General features: G+C 37.6%; 1 protein-coding gene across 1 annotated transcript in view; it reads right to left on the reverse strand.

The window, feature by feature from the left end:
* Positions 1–468: 468 nt before the first annotated feature.
* pik3r4 (phosphoinositide-3-kinase, regulatory subunit 4) overlaps positions 469–20,805 on the reverse strand; it is a 105,744-nt gene continuing 85,407 nt past the window's right edge. The window contains exons 13-19 of the mRNA XM_043719254.2: positions 17,184–17,348; positions 14,122–14,333; positions 13,720–13,851; positions 12,015–12,115; positions 9,907–9,995; positions 5,108–5,228; positions 469–2,129 (exon numbers count right to left, since the gene is read on the reverse strand). Of these exons, the coding sequence (XP_043575189.1) occupies positions 1,959–2,129; positions 5,108–5,228; positions 9,907–9,995; positions 12,015–12,115; positions 13,720–13,851; positions 14,122–14,333; positions 17,184–17,348 (991 nt within the window). The 3' untranslated portion in view covers positions 469–1,958. The remainder of the gene's footprint in view (positions 2,130–5,107; positions 5,229–9,906; positions 9,996–12,014; positions 12,116–13,719; positions 13,852–14,121; positions 14,334–17,183; positions 17,349–20,805) is intronic.

Consider the following 20,805-nt stretch of genomic DNA (forward strand, 5'->3'; position numbering starts at 1 on the left):
CATGGATAGGATAAATAAGCAAAGTCTTTTCCCTGGGTCGGGGAGTCCAGAACTAGAGGGCATAGGTTTAGGGTGAGAGGGGAAAGATATAAAAGAGACCTACGGGGCAACCTTTTCCACACAGAGGGTGATATGTGCATGGAATGAGCTGCCAGAGGAAGTGGTGATGGCTGGCACAATGCAACATTTAAGAGGCATTTGTATGGGTATATGAATAGGAAGGGTTTAAAGGGATATGGGCTGGGTGCTGGCAGGGGGGATTAGATTGGGTTGGAATTTCTGGTCAGCATGGACGGGTTGGACCCAAGGGTCTGTTTCCATGCTGTACATCTCTATGACTCTATGACTAAGAGTGGAAAAGCATAAACAAGTTGCTTAACTTTTAATGGAATTCTACTGAATTAATCTATTTAATAGCAGAGATATTAAATAGAATATCCTTTTAATTAATCACACCAGACAAGAAGCAACTGGTAACAAGAATTTTAATTATTTATTCACATTCCCTTCGCAAAGCGAAGAGCAAGTTTATGTCATGCCAACAAGTTGAGTAAAATGCATTACATTGCATTTTATTCCATTGAAGTTCCAAAAACTAAAGCTCAAATAATACATAAGTATTTTCAGTACATACGTTTTAATATTTTTCACAAATAAGTGAATAACATTTAAGTTGAAGCCCTTAAATTCAAGTCCAGTAATTTAAAAGGCTCACTACCTGTCCTCTACACGAACCTGCTACATCTCTGCAGCTTCCAGTGCAGAGGGTTAAATAATTGTAGACATTTCTCAATGAAGGTTCCACACATCCTACATCCTTTTGCATTTAAGAGAAGTGCAAAAAAATTTCAAATCTTTCTCACGATTACTAAGCATAACTTGGTTGAGATTACAGTGATTATTTGGCATCAGGTAATGGTCATGACGAAGCTAGTTATTTTGCCAGAAATAAACTAAGAACATTTGCAGAAAGATTAAATACTTTAAAAGTGCACCAGTAAACTGCATCTTGGGGCAAGATCTTTAAACTTTCTTCAGATTCAGTTAAGCTTGTGCAACACAACATCAAATAATCATATGTTCAAACATTCATATAAAGATTACCACCACTGGTCCTAAGTTTAATTTATTTAAATATCTACATATCTCCACTGATGAATTTTATCTTTCCCATATGATACTCTTCAACCTGGAGTGACATCAGGTACGATGCCCTTTTTCAGCACATTTGCTCAATGACCACAGTGACCAAATCCATTCATAAAAGGCTAACTCAGATTCTCTCTAACAGCTTTCTCTTCCCTCAAGTATTTATAAGTTTACTCTAGAGTCTTAAAAAATGCTGGAAGCACCAAAGACATTTAATGATTCGAAGCATACTTGCTGTGAGGACATACTTTTGTATTATGTGGGAAAATGCAAGAATTCATAGCAAACATTTTACAAGTGACAAACAAAAAGAAAATGTATGGAAGGGTTCTAAACTACCTATTTACTGTTACAATTTAATCCAATTTTTATTCTCCTCGAAATTCCAAAGTCTTTTGGAATGATTCAGGGAATTATTTTTGCTTGTCGAGATTTAATTACTTTGAGGACATTATTCACAAAGCAAATTTTTGTAATAAAAAAGTTCACAGATCAAAAATGAATGCAGCATGAAGAAAATATATCCCAGGTTTATAATCTGCAATCACACCTCTTATTCAGTACTGAAGCAACAAAGACACTTTCAGGTTTCTATTTCTGGGAGTTCATTTCTACAGTTGCAAGGTCAATAGAACGTAAGGTTTAAAATCTGAAAACGTGAAGGCATTTTTAAACAAAAATATAATCACATTCTTCATGATTTTTGCATGAACAAAATCAGGGTATAATGTTCCCTAACCTATAATCAAGTACTTCATTGATGAAGATGATAAAACAGTGTCCTTCACTTTGTTTTCAGAATCAAACTGCTACTTCCAAACTTTGACTATCCCATCTCGTGAAGCAGTTACAATAAATCCCTGGGTTGTTTGGAAAGCAGCAAGATCAGTGATAATGTCATGATGCCCAACTGGGAGAGATTCTGGACCTCGTCGGGGTACATCCTCTGAAGATCCAACTTTCTGCTTGTTGTGAATTTCCTTTCAAAACATAAACAGGCTTTTCATTCAACTGATATTCTGAAAAATGTGAGGATTAGATTGCAATATGGAAACAGTAGTTCTACTAATGGATAGTTTCAATCCATTTTCTTCCCAACATTGTTCACTTTTTCAATTCATTATTGCACAAATACACACAATCACAAAAGAACATGCTAAAATAAGACAAATACAAACAAAACATGCAGGTCACAAGTCAGTTCTAGTATTAGTTAAATATTTCATCATGTGTCCATATGGTATCCTACTTTTTTTAAAAAAACTGTATGCACATTCAGAAAAGGGAATTATGCATTAATCTGTCAAAGTTTGTAAGACTGTCAAACATTCAAGCAGTCACAATTTAGCACCAGTTTATTCTTGAAAGAAAAAAAACAACGGAGCATTTCAGATCTTACAAAATCATACTCACAATTAATGAACATGGTACTAATTTGTCATAGGAAGGCCCCGTAAACAGGAATGAGATGACCAGTTAATCAAGATTATTAAAATAAAACTAAAAACTACAAATGCTGGAAACCTGAAACAAACCAAAAATTGCTGGTGAAACTCAGCAGGTTTGGTATCATCTGTGGAAAGAACGCAGAGTTAACGTTTCAAGTCCAGGAACTAATCATCAGAATCCCTGAAGAACAGTCACTGGACTCTAAACGTTAACTCTGCTTTCTTCCCAGATGCAGGCAGACCTGCTGAGTTTCTCCATCAGTTTCTGTTTTTGTTTGTAATCAGTTTTGTTGTTGTTGATACAGGATTAAGTGTTGTCCAGGATACCAAGAAAGCTCTCTGCTCATTTTCAAATGAAATCACAGGATCTTCAATAACCATCTGAACGAGCAGACTCAGAATTTGACTTAAAAAGTCTGACAGCACAACTTTTCCTTTGTGTGGATTGTCTTAAGTGGAGTTTGAACTTACAACTCTCCCACTTAGGAAACTGCTAGCACTGAGTCAGGGAGCATACAGAAAACAGAAACAAAACGTGGTGGACATGGCAGATGTCTCAGAATCCAAAGATGAAACACTGTTTAATTTTTGAGGTGGAGGGGCACTTCTTCAGAGTTAAGCCATTTACAACTATTTCATCACAGTTTTAATTACTTGTTTTCACCCCCTTCTATTCAAAGTCTCTCCTTCCAAAACATGTTGTCAGAAAGGCAAATTTCTTCACTGTCCAACACATCATGTATGCATCTCTACTCTGGAACTTTTACTTTAAACCAAATTAAATGGAATTGATCCATTAGCTGATTCTATGATCTCTGGATTTAAGTTTCAAAACATTTTCTATAAACATGGAGGTTTACATTTGATCTTTTCTTGAATTGGAAAAGCCAGAAAAATTTCAGCTTTCCTTTCTTTGCATAAACCTTTTTAGGCTTTAAAATAAGGCACACAGCATGGGCAGGGAAGTTAAGAAGAACTTCTACAAGATACTGACTAGACATCAGCTGGAGTTCTGGGCATCTTAAGATATCAGTGCATTGGAAAGAGTACAGATTAATTTTACAAGAAAGTTCCAGGGATATGACATTTCAGTTAGAAGGAAAGAATGGAGAAGTCGAGGTTGTTTTCCTTGGAAAGAAGGCTAAGTGGAGATTTAATATAAATTTTTAAAATCATAAAAACTCTGACAGAATGCTTAGGGAGAAACTGTTCTGACACAAAGGAACCAAAAATGAAAGGGCAGTTTTAAAATGTTTTGCAAAAGAAGCAAGTGAGAGAAATAACAATTTCAAACAGCGAGTAATTAAGGTATGGAATGCACCATCTGAAAGTGTGGTGGCAGGAAGATCAATTGTCATATTTAAGACGGCACTGGATTATTTAAACAGAAATGCATGCACAGGGTTAAAGAAAAAAAGGTGATTGAAACCAGATTAAAATGCTTACAGAGCCAATGATGGGTCAAATAAACTTCTACATTGTAACAAATCTGCAATTCTGTGATTTGTATCACCCTTGAGACATTCATTCACTCTATTATCTTACTGGACCAGTATTCCAAAGAACACATAGCAATGCCATTTTTGAATTTTAATTCTGTAAAAAGAACTTCACCCAAAGGGTTCTGAATTTGTGGAATTCCCTGCCCAGTGAAGCAGTTGAAGCTACCTTGTTGAATGTTTTTAAGGTAAAGATAGATAGATTTTTGAACAGGAAAGGAATGAAGGGTTATGGTGAGTGGGCGGGTAAGTGGAGCTGAGTCAATGAAAAGATCAGCCATGAGCTAATTGAATGGCAGAGCAGGCTCAATGGGCTAGATGGCCTACTCCTGCTCCTATTACTTGTGCTCTTATAAATCTGGAACTAAAAAGCTGACATCAAAGTGACTCTAAAAGTGTTGATTGCCATACAAATGTAACTGGCTCAGTGTATCTTAGAGAGATAAATCTGCCATCTAATCCTGTCTGGTCTATATGTTACTTAATTTATCCATTGTAGATAGACCTTAGCTATGCTCTGAATTGGTCTTGAAAATGTATTTAAACGCTAGCAAGTAGAAGTCATTTTGTCCTATTCCTTCATAATGGCTGCTGCTATTATTATTTCTACTTTTTAGCTATTTGCTGCTCTTATTCAATAGCTTCACACGTTTTCGACTTTCCTTCATGTTTCTTTTTTCCTCACTTCCCTTGTTCCTTTTTTATATGCTGTTCACATGCAGTAAAAACTTTCAGTCCTTTGTTAACTGATTGACTTTTGTTTCTTCACAAGAGACTTATCACTCAGTGAACATTTCCAATATCTGCCTTTTTAAAAAATAATTTGAACCTTGTTAAGTAATAAATATAGCAAAATCCCTGGTCTCTAAAGTATTTTTGGAAACATTTAATAAGATAAGGATTCGTTAGTTGGGCGATTTATGATGTTATAATATTCTGGCTGAAGCTACTGTTTTACATTGCTATAGAAATCTATGAATCATAAATTAAAATCTTTGAAGGCGAACCTACCTGCACAACCTCAGTTCCTTCAATTATCTTTCTATAATACGAGACAGATGGACAATGCAGAGCATCATTTGCACCTCCTGCTACAATATATGATCGCTCTGGATATGCTAGATCCCAAAACCTGAAGGAAAGAGAACAGCAGTTAATTTAAAAATAACTTAATTATAGTTTGTAAAAGATATTGTTTTGGTGCATTAAATGGATGCAGAACTGTTACAAAATCAGTCTTTTAAAGCACCTTCAATAAAAAGTTATCAGTTCAGTTAACTCAGCAGAGCAGATTCTCCTGATGACTCAAGTAGATGACTGAGGGAGGACAGCAAAAAGCACCTTTCACAAATTCAGTGCTCCCAGTGGTTTAAGTCTTTTGCAATTCAGTCCCTGTTGTAATGTAGGAACTGTGACAGCCAATTTGTATGTTGAATCTTGCTCTGCAAAGCATTAATGCCTAGATCTGCCTTTACTGATACATTTCATATATTTTAGCAATGAAGGGATAAAAAATTACCAAACAATCAAAGAGAACTTCCTTGCTCTTCTTTATCATCTAGTCAAGAAGGAAGACAGTGTTGGTTTAAAACCTCAATTGAAAAATGCCACCACTGATAACACACATTTCTAATATATTGAGGTATCATCTTGGAATGTGTGTGCAAATTAGATTTCAATCTGTGGCCTCCTGACTCAGACTCAAGAGTATAGAATGAGTTAACTAACCTGCAAGGTAGCACCGACGACACTGCAATTCTTTTGGGTGAGAAAAATCTGCCAGGAATTTCATTAATGGTTGCTCTTCAGTCACTGTGATATATTTGAGTGGCCTATGAGCAGGCAAGGGGGCCTAATCTAGTCAGGGTTTTACTGTTCCTGGATTCTTCCAGGGAGACCCAAGGAGCGTAATTGATGTTGAATGGTAACACTGAAGTCAGTGGGAAGAGAATCACAAACTACATAGAACAAGTTTCGGATTAGCGATTGCTCGAGATCAAGTTCTCCCTCCCAACTCCATCTATTTCTACTTTTGCCTATTATTTGGTAGAAGATAATAAATGTCAATACAAACATACGGAGTATAGAAGTCAACAATCAGAAAGGTCAAAATTGAGAGATAAATTAAACAGAAAAGGCTAAGATTAGAAAACTTAATATTGAAGTACTCATCAGGGCAACCTGGACTGAGATGATCAGTACCTTGACAGTTATGACAGCATCCGTTATCTGCTAAGCACCATTTTGAATGATATGTCTGCAACATGTCTAAATGTAATTCTGATCTTTACATTTACTTATAAGGAATAAATCTAACATTTTAGTTTACAACTAGTGGTTAGCATAATTCATAAAAAGTGAAATTTGACAAGTATTCAGGAATTCCTTTAATGCAGCATTGTAACAGCAAAGACAAGACACACAAGAATGCAAGAATCATTCAAGTGACGCTTGCAGAACAGTAAAAGAGCAGGACAGTGCACTGGAAATGGATAAAGAGTAATTGACGAGAATTTGTTTTCAAAATAACAGTGTGGTAATCTGCTGATATTTATATGCTAAAGGCAAAGCAACTTCAGGCAAAGTGGTCTCCAATATTCAGAAATTACCAACAGGTCTATCTCCAATACCTAGACACAGAAGTTGGAAGTAACAATAATATTCTTAAAATTATCTAGTTTTTATGCTTTATGTAAATTAGAAAAAATGCATTTAAAAACTAAAAATAATTACAGAAATAACCCAGTCTACAATATAGAAGAACAGGGCATTTGTCTGGACTGCAGCACATAGGAACTCATGGACATTGAGAATGTCCAGAATAACGACATCTGTAGAGAATATTTCTGTCAGAAATGTTTCTGGCAGAGTTAGTACAAGTTGAGGAACTCTGATACATAATAGAATTAGCATTATCTAGTTAGCTTTGTTGTAGATATTAATCAGTTACAGTTAAAAGTTTAAGGAAATGATATTTTGTCCATTGGTTTTCTTTCCATTGGCTTTGTGGGGATTCATTTCATTTTAGTGTTACTGCAATGTGTGGGGTTTGTAACAATAGAAACTATGCTTGCTACCAGTAAGGACAAGGATGAAAACTACTAGGACAGCCAGTTTGCAGACCATGGAATTATGGAGGAAGACCTGTCCAAAAAGTGAAAAGTAAAGAAGCATAAAATGGTAATTGTAGGTGGTGATTTAATAGTTAGGAGAACAGATAGTATACTTCATAAGCAAGACTGAGAACTCCACAAGGTATGCTGCCTACCTTGCCCCAGGAGTAAGGAACAGCTGTTAGATGTTTCTGGCATGAAAGACAAGGATGTAAAACAGCTGGGGGAATTGCATTACTGATTAGGGAGAATATTAAAGCTGTACTGAGGGAGAACACCTTGGAGGACACATTCAGTAAGGTCAAGTAGATAGAGATCAGGAATAGAAATGGCGCTATCACTTTGATGAGATTGTACTATAGGTGATAGAGGAACAGGTATGTGGACAGATTGTGGAACAATGCAGAAACAACAGGGTTGTTGTGATTTTAACTTGTCCTCTATTGACTGAGACTCAGTGCTAGGGGCTTGGACGAGGAAGAATTTGTTAGGTGCGCCCAGAACGATTGATTGAAACAAAATTTAAATAGTCCAACTAGGAAATGGGCCATACTAGACCTGACAATGAGGAATGATTCAAGACAGAAGAGCCTTGGAGAATACAGAGATAGTAGGAAAGAATTCAAAAAAGCAATTAGGAGGGCTAAAACAGGTCTTACCATGTCTTTGGCAAACAAAATTAAGGAAATTCCCAAGGCATCTTTTAAAAAAGGAGCAAGAGGGAAGCAAGGGAAAGAGTAGGTCCACCCAAGGACAAAGGAGGGAAGTTACATGTAGAGCCGAAGGAAGTTGGAGAGGGGTCCTAAACAAATACTTGAAAATTTGTATTCACAAAAGGAGATGATCATGATGAATGGTGAGTCTCAGGAGAAGTTTGTTGATATTCTTATTGTATTCCCTTGAGTTACAGCAGTGGTCCCAGAGGACTGGAGTTAACATTATTCCTTTGTTTAAAGAAGGCAACAGGGACAATCTGGGAAAATTCAGGCTGATGAGCCTTATAGTGGCACTGTTGAAGATTCTTTGGGATTGGATCTACTCACATCTGGAAAAATATGGCTTTATGCAGGGAAGATGGTATCTCACAAACGTGATTGAGTTTTTTGGGAAATTACAAAAGATGATTGATGAGGTCAGGGCAGTGGATGTTGTCTATATGGACTTTAGCAAAGCTTTTGACAAGGTCCCCCGTGGCAGGCTTATACAAAAGGTGAAGTCATATGGAATCCACGTTAATCCGGCAAGATGAATACAGAACTTCGTCATAGAAGACCATAGTAATGGAAGGGTGTTTTTCTGACTGGACATCTGTGACCAGTGGTGTTCTGCAGGAATCAGTGTTGGGACCTTTGTTGTTTGTAACATCTCGAAGTAGAATTTGAAGGAGAATGTAGGTGGCCTGATTGGTAAGCTTGCAAAGATTGGGCGAGCTGTGGACAGTGAGGATTGTCAGAGGAAAGATCAGGATATAGATAGGCTGAAGACTCGAGTGGAGAAATGATAGATGAAGTTCATGATAGTTGGACAAATGAGATGTATTTTAGAAGATCTATTGCAGCAGGGAAGCATACAGTAAATGACAGAACCCTTCATAGCATCAACTTAGAGGGACCTAGGCATACAGGTCTATAGCTCCCTGAAAGTGGCAACATAAGTAGATCCGGTGGTCAAGAAGGTCCATAGTTTGCTTGCCTTCATCAGTTGTGGCACAGAGTATAAAAATTGGTAAGGAGAAAGCAAAGACTGCAGATGCTGGAGATCAGAGTTGAAAAGTGTTATGCTGGAAAAGCACAGCCAGTCAGGTAGCATCCAAGGAGCAGGAGAGTCGATGTTTCGAGCGTAAGCTCGTCCAGCACCACACTTCTCAACTCGATAAAAATTGTCAAGTCATGTTGCAGGTGTATTGAACTTTAGTGAGGCCACATTTGGACTACTGTGTGCCGTTCTGGTTGTCACACTACAAGGAGGATGTGAAGGCTTTGGAAGCGGGTACAGAAGTGGTTTACCAGGATCATGCCTGGTTTGGAGGCTATTACCTATGAGGAGAGGTTAGACAAACTTGGTTTGTTTTCACTGGTGTCTCAAAGGATGACCTGATAGAACTTTAGAAAATCTTTTTCCCAGGGTAGAAATGTCAATTATGAGGGGGCAAATTGAAAGTAAAAAGGGGTAACGTTTAAAAGAGATATGATAGACAAGTTTCTTTTTTCCCAGAACACACTACCAGGCGTGGTGGATACAATAACAGCATTTAAGAGGCACCTTAACAGATATATGAATAGGCAGAGAATGGAAAGATATGATTGGTGTAGTGATAAAAGGTTTTTAGTTTAGAAAGGCATCATGTGTCACGACAGCTTTTGTGATCCAAAGGGGCTGTTACCATGCTTTACTGTTCTTTGCATCTTATCTCTTACAAAAAATTGGAGGGGGAAGGGGAGGAGCCAGTTGTTCTAGCCCATTTGGCCAAACGTCCTGTACCAAGAATGAAGAGCTAATTTAAAGAACGGATCCTTTAAGTTTAATATCTCTGAATTACTGTCCAAGCCCTATAGTATCTTTTGACTTTATTCTTTGAAAATGTAGCCCAATATGTGGATATTTAATATCACACTGAAAGTTTAAAACAAAATCCTGTTTCAGGAAAAATCAAATCAAACCTACAATTCCACTGAAGAGCTATCCAAAATACATCACCTTATTCTCATATCTGATCCAGCGGTTAATAACAGAGGATTTCCATCTGCTGGGCTGCAGTAGATTCCATGAATACTATGTGGTGAAGGCTAAACATTAAAATAAAAAGCAAATAAGTTAACAAAATACATTCAGATCTTGAATTTGTTCTGATTATTTTTGAAGCTTTTGTGTCATAATGTTGATAGAGTGATATAATCTACGTTGAGAAAAATACTAGATCATCTCTCATAGCATTGAACATTGGGAGTTCAGACTAGGCACCTAAATGAACCAGCTGTACATCCCCAACAATATCTGCTTTTTCATCTTCCCCATGGCCTCTCAAGTTTATCTTGCTCACAAATCTTCCTCCTGCTCACTTGATCCCCAATGTCTCTAAATGCTGACCTGCCAGTGCTAGCACCACACACTTGCTAACATGCTAACTTTCACAATGATCATATCACCTCTTCAACAAATTTATCCACAAACTCCCTCTTTCTGCAGATTGTCACATCATCCCCAACTCCTCATTGCTCCCTAAAATCCTGAAACATGGATTCACCTTACAAATACATTTATGTCCTCCTGTTCCTTCCACAGAATAGAAACACCTTTAACTGAATGCAAAAGCTACATTCTCTGTAACTGTGATCAGCGTAGTATACCTCGTCCATTCTACAGACTGTCACAAGTTAATCACAACATCTGCCTATGTTTCCCTCCATATCCATATCAAAAGGAGTTCCTTAATTTGCTTCTATTCTTTCCAATTATACTCAGAGAATCAACAACAATGGAATCTGTTCCAGTGTTCCTTCTCAAATCTGTGAAAACTGTAGTGATTGTAATGAGGTCAGCTAGGTGGACCTCATAGAATACAAGTCCCCTGATTGAATCAGGTTGACAGCCCCAATCAGGAAGCCCTGGCTGACAGATGCAGGAGTGTCAGAAGTTCTTTTCATTCAAAAGCTGGCTTTGTGGAAGCTGAATCAGTGTCAAGGACTTTCCACGTGTAATTAAAGGGTGACGTGGTGATGGGATACTAGTCTCTATGGAGTCATTTCAAAAACCATCCTCTTTTTCATGACCCAGATGATATTCTTTGTCATCATCTGCAGATGGGAGTTAAAGTTTACAAATATCCCGACAAATCTATTTCTCTTGACCACTCAACTTCCTTATGCTTTTAGACTATTTGCCAGATATCTATATTGGTATGTCAAAAATCATCCAACTGAACAAAGATAGGACCAAAATCATCTTAGGCCACCCCGTCACAAATTCTGTATGCTTAGCAAAATTGCCAGCATTCTTCCATGCCATTGTCTCAGGGTGAATGAGATAATCTGTAATCTCGTTATTTAACTCTATCCTGATGTGAGCTCCAACCCTTTTTGTCTCCATTACTAAACCACCTTTGACTGACTGACATTAAACACTGTTTGCCTTTCTCTGTATGTCATAGAACTCATGGCACTCAGCAACAGCACAACATTTTGCTACTCCCTTTTTAATGCAATGAACTGTTCATCTCAAGGTTTCAATACCTCATTGAAGTACATGTAAAAACAAACCTCAGACTTCAAGCACTGACCCACAAAAACACTCAAAATATAACTAAACCATGCTTAACACAAAAAAATTCAACTTTAACTTATATATACACATTGTTCTTAACTCTTCTCTAATAGCTCATTCTTTCACTCTGTGCCCATACTTTTGATTATACCCCTGTGAAGCATTTTTGAAGTTAGAAATATTCCATCAGCAAGGTTATGGGTGTTTTAGATGAAGAGCTGTTTGGAGTTCAGTCCAAACTGCTGTTCTCATTAAACTTTTCGATATGGTGGTAAGGTCGTCGAGGAAAGAAAAAAAAAAATCAAATACTTCATTTGAGCAAACGGCTCTTTAAATGAACATAAATTACCCAGGTTTAAAAATGTATGGCTGAATAGGGTATAGGAAAGTGTACCTTACCTTGATTGCAAAGATAAGGACTGATACTTTTGTCCTTAATGTCAACATTGATAGATTCATTTTACAAATGTTCATCAATTAGGAGGCAGAAACAGCAGTTAATGTTAGCTAACCTTACTTAAAGCTTTGAAAATTTAGCCACACACCTGCATTTCGGAAAGAGGTGGAGCACTGCTGGCCCAAAGGGTGAATCGCCTGTCTCCAGTTTCCATGTCCCACATTGAAACTTCATTATTTCCTTGGGCAGCTGAACAGATATGTTAGCATAAATAAGATGAGACACTCCCTTTTCAGCATGCAGGTTCTCATATTTATAATAACATGGCATGAAGTTAAATGTGCAGAGTTTTACATTATGTTCTACATTTTTCAACTTGTCTCAAGACAGGCAATAAAATAACAGAATCATAAAAGTAGACTCTCGACCTCAAAGTTAATTCAAATCATTTATTTAATTGCTTGAGGAATACTTATATTAGGACTTAATCACAGCCACTAAGCGAACATTAATTGAACCACAGAAGTTAACTGGAAAATAGAAAGAACAACTTGTTGTTGTCATCAGATGCAAATGGTGCTATGGAAAGCTCTGATCAAAGGTTATATCATTCCTTCCCTCCCACTCACCACCCCCTTGATGGTTTCCACTCAGTTAATTGTATCAACATCTGTCTTGTTCCAGTGAAAGTTACTGGTGGACTTTATCCACAGAAGAAGGAGGTAAAGAAAAGACAGCATTATCACTGAGCTTCTATATATAAATATATATATTTAATAGAAGGAAATATGCCAATAAATACTGAAGAAGCCTCACAGCTGTTTTCTTATTTGCCAGTGTGAAAGACTTTTGCAGTATTTGTGCTCAGAGACAACCTTGACAATTTTGAAGGTATGAATGTCTGGTCCTCAATCAGCATGTTGTCACTTATGCCACTTTGCACCTCAATCAAGGACCCAGATGACCAACAGGAATGTGAGCCGATCTGCAGCTCTACAGAGGGGATCAACAGAGAGTCACAGCTAGCAGGAGACTATACCCACATGCAAATGATAGTTTCCTCATGTTTTCAGGATTTTGTGTTGGTTGCAATAATCATTTGCAGTCTGTGGAGAAGATCTGCTACCAAGGAGACCTGGTGGCCACGATCAACCATTGGCTGTTAAAATCATCAACACCCTCAAAATAGTTATTTCTGGATCCTTGCAGAGTTCTGCTAGAGGCACTTGGATAATTTTGGATTACGCATAAGACAGGTGACTATCTTAACTTTCTCATCAATGACATTTGTTAAAGTGAACAGACACTCGGATTTTCAGTTCTGGCTGGTTCCCAAAAGAGCGTCATCATTTGTGCATGTGACCAATGAGGCACAAGGATTCCCTTTACACTATTCAACCAATGGGCCCCTACTATGCAACTACAAGATGATGTTTATCCACCTGTACACAAGATACCTGGAGAGCTGCCACATGCCTTTGTACTGCAAAGGTCCCCAATTTCTTAGCACCTTGAAGTAGACTTACTTGCTGGCTGCTTAGAGACAAATAAACCCTTTAAAACCAAGCTGACAACTGTTAGGAACCCACTCAATAAGGATCAGGAGCAGTGCAATGATAGGGAATAAATTTAATATTATGAAAGCCACGTACTAACCAGTTTTCTTACAGAAGTCACTAGTATGCTCATGATGAGCTCCAGATCCATAAAACAATTTGAAGGCATCCTTCAAAATGTACAAGCAGAGCCTCCACAATGGTTGTAGGTTTATTGCACATTGCACAAGATACAATTGCCAGGAGGGTATAAAAAGTAATAAACTACAAGTAATCTTAATGATGCATGGGATTTACCTGCAATAACCCATGACTGGCAGAGGGGGTGCATAAGCAGACGCCGAACGCGAGCTCTGGCTGGGTGACAATGACTCGAAATAGGCAGTTGAAATCTCATATCCCAACAAGCCATAGTGCCATTACTTGTACCTTTTTTTAAAAAAAGTTAGAAATCAAATACAGAAAACTTTACGAGCATCTTCAATTTCAAAGCTCAAAATTAACCCCCAATCTAAAAGTAATATTTCTGATAACCATTCGTTTGACAATAATGTAAGCCAAACAAAATTTAGCCACAAAGGCTAAATGTGTCGCAGTTACATTTCACGATTAGATTTATTTGCCCTACCCAAATGTTATGCAAACATGCTACAGTGCAGAACAAAAACTTTGTAAACAAATATGAGAAATAATACTTACCTATACATAACCAGCATTGATGTATATCTACAGCAAAGGATGTAGTGAGTCCAAGCCTCAAATCATGCTTTAATGTCCAAGCATTTGTTGATGATCTCAGGTCCCAACCAACTAAAGAACCATTAACAGTTGCATAAGCTAAAACAGATTGTGCTCCTGCATTAAAATGATGAATATCCACCACACAGCCATCTTCTTTCGGGTCCAAAGCTCTTGGATAAAAATATAGCAGATAAATTTGCATGAACGTGAACACAATTGTTAGCTTCTTACGGTAAAAGTTCTGTAAAATACCAATAATACTGAGCAAGAGCATTGTTTTTGCAATGAATTTAGATTTGGAACCAGGAATCGTTCTTCCATTCTTGAGATCTTACCATGCACTTATAACCAACACAAATGTTCACCCTTAAACTTAAGGTCCCACTTTCAAAATTGAGATGATTTACCGTAGAAGAATCGGTATCATTTTAAATTCAAACTCTGGATACAGGATGACAATTCTATTTGGCTTAAACTTAAAGCAGTTGTCAGATAATCATTCGAAACCATTCATCTTTTCAGCAATGAAATGAATTTAAGCACATCAATGAGTGTATAATTACAATCAACAGAAATTACTCAGTAGATATGTTAGATATTGTTCGTGCACAAAATTGCTTATAAAAGTAACAATTTGATTTGAGATTAGAAGTTGTTAAAAAAAGATAGTTTATTCATCCATTTCTCACATTAATTTATCAATCAAGTTCACATGGGGCAGCACAATTTCAAGCAGATTCACACAAATGTTAACTTCCAACTCAGAACATAAGGCATGTTACTTTAAATTTAAATGCACATGATCTGAAAGAGTATGAATGCTACATATAGAATGATGAAAGGAAAACAGAACTAAGCAAGGCTCTTTGATAATCAGAAGGGCCCAATTACAGTTAAATGTGCTGTTGACAAAGGAACAAGATTTAATTAGAGTGAGATGGAATCAATGAACATTGTTGAACGTTGTTTTATCATCAAAATGTGCCTGCACCCAAAACAAAATTTTTTAAAAACCTTGTAAGTTCACACTGTTCATAACACTAGAAAGCAGTATATATTTAATCGATAACTATTATGTGAATCTATTTATCAAAGAAGGCACACAGTGGCTCAGCACTGCTGCGCCTCAGTGCCAGGGACCTGGGTTCAATTCTAGCCACAGATGACTGTGTAGACACTGCAAGTTCTCACCATGTCTGCGTGGGTTTTCACTGGGTGTTCCGGTTTCTGCCCACTGTTCAAAGATGTGCAAGTTAGGTGGATTGGCCATCCAAAATTGTCCAGAACTAGGTAGATTAGCCATGGGAAATGCAAAGTTATGTGGATAGGGTAGGGGGCTCGGTGTCAGGGGGTCCTTTTCGGAGGGTTGGTGCATACTCGATGGGCCGAATGGCCTCTTTCCATATTGTAGGGATTCTGTAATTCTAATATTTGGCAGTTTTCTTTAGTAACGACATGGCTACATCCAATATTGAGTAATGTATATTGCTACTGGTTGTAGGCCATCTAGATAAGTGAAGCATTTATCAAATCTTCAAAGGTGTCAGGTGAGGATCCAGTTTTACACAACTGTTAATGCATTAAACAATGAACATTTGTATAACAAAAAAGTCATTTAAGCATTGCGTTGCTCATGAAAATAATCAACCCTTTGTACAACCATGATAAAGATGTACATTCAAGTACACATATGTCATCACTCTCAGGGGTTAACAGTGCTAAAGCCAGAATGCAAAAATAAAACATCAATACTAAATCAGCAAAAGGAAACCTGGCATTTCAATTGTTTAAAAATCTGGCATACATGTTTTAGGTGCAATGGTTTTCCTTTCTGTGGAGGAAGAGATAAACAAATCACCATAGAACCATAATCTATCAAAACTTCCACCAATGTTGTCTTGGCTTTGTTAGTCTAGTACACCCAGGTGAAAAATTGCAAACTGAAAATTTACACTGTCAGTACTCTCACTTTATTTTGATAGAATCATTGTGTTACACGGTAATGTTCTTGCCATTCACTTTGAAGAAAAATAACTAAGTGGAATTTCTATCATGACAAGAAAGACAAAAGGTTTTATATTTTGCCCTCTATAGTTTGTACGCAACAGCTAGCTGCCATGTATAGTCCTTGCATGGAAATTGTGAAAAAAGAATTACGAGATCGGTTAACTGCATGAGAAAAGTGGAATGTAAAATAGCAAGCATACCATAGGTTCCACAGCACTCAGAAAGCACCAGACTAAATATTATATAACTGGCAATATTAAGCTCCAAAATAGATGGGTTAAAAGTAGTGAATTGTGTAAATGGTAGTGAGCGTAGGAACTGATAATAGACCAAGGAATCATTAAGTTAGAAAGACTGCTTTTGAAAGAATTTTGGATAGCGTTACAAGATAAAAGTCAATTGACTTATGAAAAGACAGAATTGGGTCCATCACTGACACAGAAGGCATTTAAAAATGCTTCATTAAACTAAGTTGTTGCCGTCACTTAAAGATTTCCTTTTTATATCTTTGATAAGCAGCATCAAATATCTGATGTTCATGCTTGCACTACAGTATTGCTAATAGTGCTCAACAAATAGGAAATTGTAAAAATATGCAGCAACATAAAGAGGAATCACATGGGTCATACAAATGCTGGCGGATTTCAGAAACACAATGTTTAACCGGAAAACAAAATAATAATGAGGTGAAATGAGAATGGTAACATTATTAAAAATCCACAGTGTGCCCTCATTTTTATAAACTGGGGAATGACTCCTCGACCAGACTTCTTGGCTTCTTTTTTAAACATAGTAAATTCCTTAATGGGCTCTTCTAAGAATAATAATTGGAAAACAAATTTTCTTTTCTTTCATCAAAACTTCAGGGAACAATTTTATCCATTTATTTTCCATTATTACCATTAATTTCAATGAATAGAAAATGCAAATTATCTATTCACTACTAAACCTTTGAGAATACGTGAAAATAATACTAACATGATAAAACTATGAACATTTTAGAGAATAAGTACCTGCTCTGAAGAGAATGTATTTTAGGTGATTTTGGAGGTTTGTTGGCCTCAATTCCAAGGAGTTGGATAGTGCCATTGTCTGAAGCCACAGCAAGGTAATGGGAACCTTGGCAGAAAGCCAGAGTTTTAATTTTTCCTCCAATACGAGAATATGTTAAAATTGACCTACAAATACCAATTCAACAAAAAGAAAATTACTCATATCAATTAACATATTAGAACTAAATAAAATATGTTCCACAGAGAATTGCCAATTTGCTTTAGTTCAGCAAATTGGCAATTTCGTCAAATAAATTATAATCTAGCTAGCCACCAGAGTATTTTTGGGGAAATAAAAGAAAACTTAAGTGTTCTCTACCCTGGTTCCAGTCAGTCTTGAAATAGAGAAACATGAGAATTCTGATGTCTTACCTAACAGACTTAACTATATGGAAAACTCTTAAGCTCTTTTGGATTATATCCCTATGTAATTAGATTCCATCCTTTAAATACACCATCTTTAAGAAAATTAGAATCAAATTAGTACATCAGAATTTTTAAAATATAAAATAACAGAAGAGAAACTTGACAAGCCACAAGATATACTTACTTTGGAAAAATCAGTCTTTTGCAAAGCCAAAATAAATTATATTAAGCTTATTGTAACCACCACAAAGCTGCAATTGTTTAATGAAGAGACTCTGTAAACGCTTATACAGAAAAGATATGACAAATTGCCACAATTTGAAACAATGTTTCTTGTACAATTCTCTAAGTTATTTCTACATGACTTCATAAAATACTGTGAAACTGTAATCTACACTAAAGACACTAGAACAGAAGTTAATTTAGAGTAGCAACAATGGCTTCAAGCTGGTTGGAGAAAAAGAGTGAAAGTCATTCTAACTTTAAATAACCATTCTTATCTTTATGTCCTCCTTATAAATTTGATTGCCATATTCATTGTTTCTCTTCTTCCATTTTACTTGCAGTGCAGTTCTGGTTGATGACCATTCTCCATCTCCTCCTATCAGTCATTCACCTCCTATTCATTCCTCTTCCTATCCAAATACGTTTAAGTTTTCAACTCCACACCTATCTAACTTTTCTGAGGTCTTTTACTCTTCTTTCTGGTAGTCCCATGTCCATCGCCTCAGTACTATTCCTTCCTGTCTCTGCAGCAGAATGAGCATACCATTTCAATCACTTCACAGCTACCTTCACTGACCAGTTGCTAGCTACCGATTTTTGTCTTTTCTCTTTGTTCCACATATTCATCTCAGCATCTGCATCACGATTAGTTATTAGCATGTTGTCATTACTCTTCTTGCTGTTGTCCAAGTTTTCAATTCTATATAACAATTCCAATGTTAGTACAACATTCTCTATAAAAACAAAACAAACTTCTAAATTTACTGGTGGGAAATTCAATTCAAATAAAATTAAAACCACATGCCAGCGATTGGAGATTACAGTCAGATAGCTACACATATGCATCATCATACCTTCTGCATTCCAAAAACATTAAAATGGAGACAACCTGTCTGCATATGCCAGAAACAACGGCCGTCAAAGAGGATGAATGGGAGCTATCTTGAACACCATTAGCAGAGCATCCAGACAAGCATCTGGGGTACTGTTGAAGACAGACCATTAGACATAATCGCTTAAACAATACAACTCTGGCTGTAGTAGGAATGTGTTCGGACAAAATCTCATCTTCTAAATAAGAAAGCTGGAAAACACTTTTCATAATCATATTAGGACAAGCAGAAATTTGGAATAATCAGGTCAACTCTGAACTTTCTGAATTGCTTGAGGGGTCAAACAGAATTTCCTGCCTTCTCACCTTACTAGTCAGGGACTATTCGGTTTTAAACACATAACGACTTAGCCTTCTGTGGCAGTCAATTCCACAGATTCATCAACCTTTGGCTGAAGAAATCCCTCCTCATCTCAGATCTAAAGGGTCATTCCTTCACTCTCAGACAGTGTCCTTGAGTCCTAATCTCTCCTACCAGTGGAAACAATTTATCCACATCCACTCTACCCAACCCTCTTAATATTCTGTAAGTTTCAATCATATCTCCCTCTCATCCTTTGAAACTCCAATAAGTACAGACCCAGAGTCCTCAAATGCTCCTCACATAGCAAGCCCTTCATCCCCAGGATCAGCTGTGTATACCTCCTCCGGACCCCCTCCAAGGACAGCACATCTGTCCTTTGATACAGGATGTAAAACTGTTCACAACATTCTAAATCTGGGCTGCCAGAGCCTTATACAGCTTCTGCATTATATCCCTACTTTTGTATTTTAGCCCACTCTAAATGAGTGGTAACATTGCCAACTGAACTTGCATGTTAACTTTAAGGAGAATCTAGGACTCTTAAGTCCCTTTGTGCTTCTGATTTCTGAAGCCTTTCCAGAGTTAGAAAATAGTCTATGCCTCGATTCTTCCTACCAAAGTGTACAATATCTCACTGCTCTATTCCATCAGTTCTTTGTCCATTCTCCAAGTTTAAGTTTTACTGCAGCCTCACATGCTCCACAATACTATCTGTCCCTTCATCTACCCTTGCGTCGTCTGTAAACATAGCAGCAATGGCCTCAGTTCCGTTGGAGAAAGTGAGGTCTGCAGATGCTGGAGATCAAAGTTGAAACTTTATTGCTGGAACAGCACAGCAGGTCAGGCAGCATCCAGGGAACAGGAGATTCGACGTTTCGGGCACAGGCCCTTCTTCAGGAATGAGCAGAGAGTGTTCAGCAGGAGAAGATAAAAGGTAGAGAGGAGGGACTTGGAGGAGGGGCGTTGGAAATGTGATAGGTGGAAAGAGGTCAAGGTGAGGGTGATAGGTCGGAGTAGGATGGAGGCGGAGAGGTCAAGAAGACGACTGCAGGTCAGGAAGGCGGTGCCGGGCTGGAGGGATTCGGCTGAGACAAGGTGGGGGGAGGGGGGATGAAGAAACTGGTGAAGTTCCATTGCCCAGATCATTAATATATAACATGAGTAATTGTGTTCCCAACACTGACCACAGTAGGGATTCCACTAGTTACCAGCTGCCATCTAAAAAATATTCTTTAATCCCCACTCTCTGCCTTCTGCCAGTCAGCCAATCCTCTATCCATGCCAGTACCTTGCTCCCAACACTGTGGGCTCTTATTTAGCAGCCTCCAATGTGGTACATAGTCTGAAAATCTAAATAGATCATGTCCATTGGCTCTTCTTTGTCTAAGCTGCATGTTACCTCCTCAAAGAATTAGAACAGATTTGTCATGCATGGTCTCCCCTTGACAAAGCCATGTGCGCTTCCAAGTACTTGGCAGTTTCATTCTTAATAATGGACTTTAAAATCTTACCAATAACTGAGATCAGGCTAACTGGCCTATAACTTCCAGTCTTCTGCTTCCTTTCCGTCTTAAACAGGTGTGTTTAAACTATTGGCCAGTTTCCAGTCTTTGGGACCATCCCAGACTCTAGTGATTCCTGAAAGATCAATACCAATCTCCTCAGCCATCTCCTTCAAAACCCTGGATGTAATCCATCCTGTCTAAGTAATTTATCCAACTTCAGACCTTTCAGCTTCCCCAGCATCCTCTCCATCATGATGGCCACTACACTCACATCTGCCTCCTGATGGTGGC

This window comes from Chiloscyllium plagiosum, unplaced genomic scaffold, assembly GCF_037043375.1.
Source record: "Chiloscyllium plagiosum isolate Xiang-an unplaced genomic scaffold, Cpla_swu_hap1 HiC_scaffold_34, whole genome shotgun sequence".
Lineage (NCBI taxonomy): Eukaryota > Metazoa > Chordata > Chondrichthyes > Orectolobiformes > Hemiscylliidae > Chiloscyllium > Chiloscyllium plagiosum.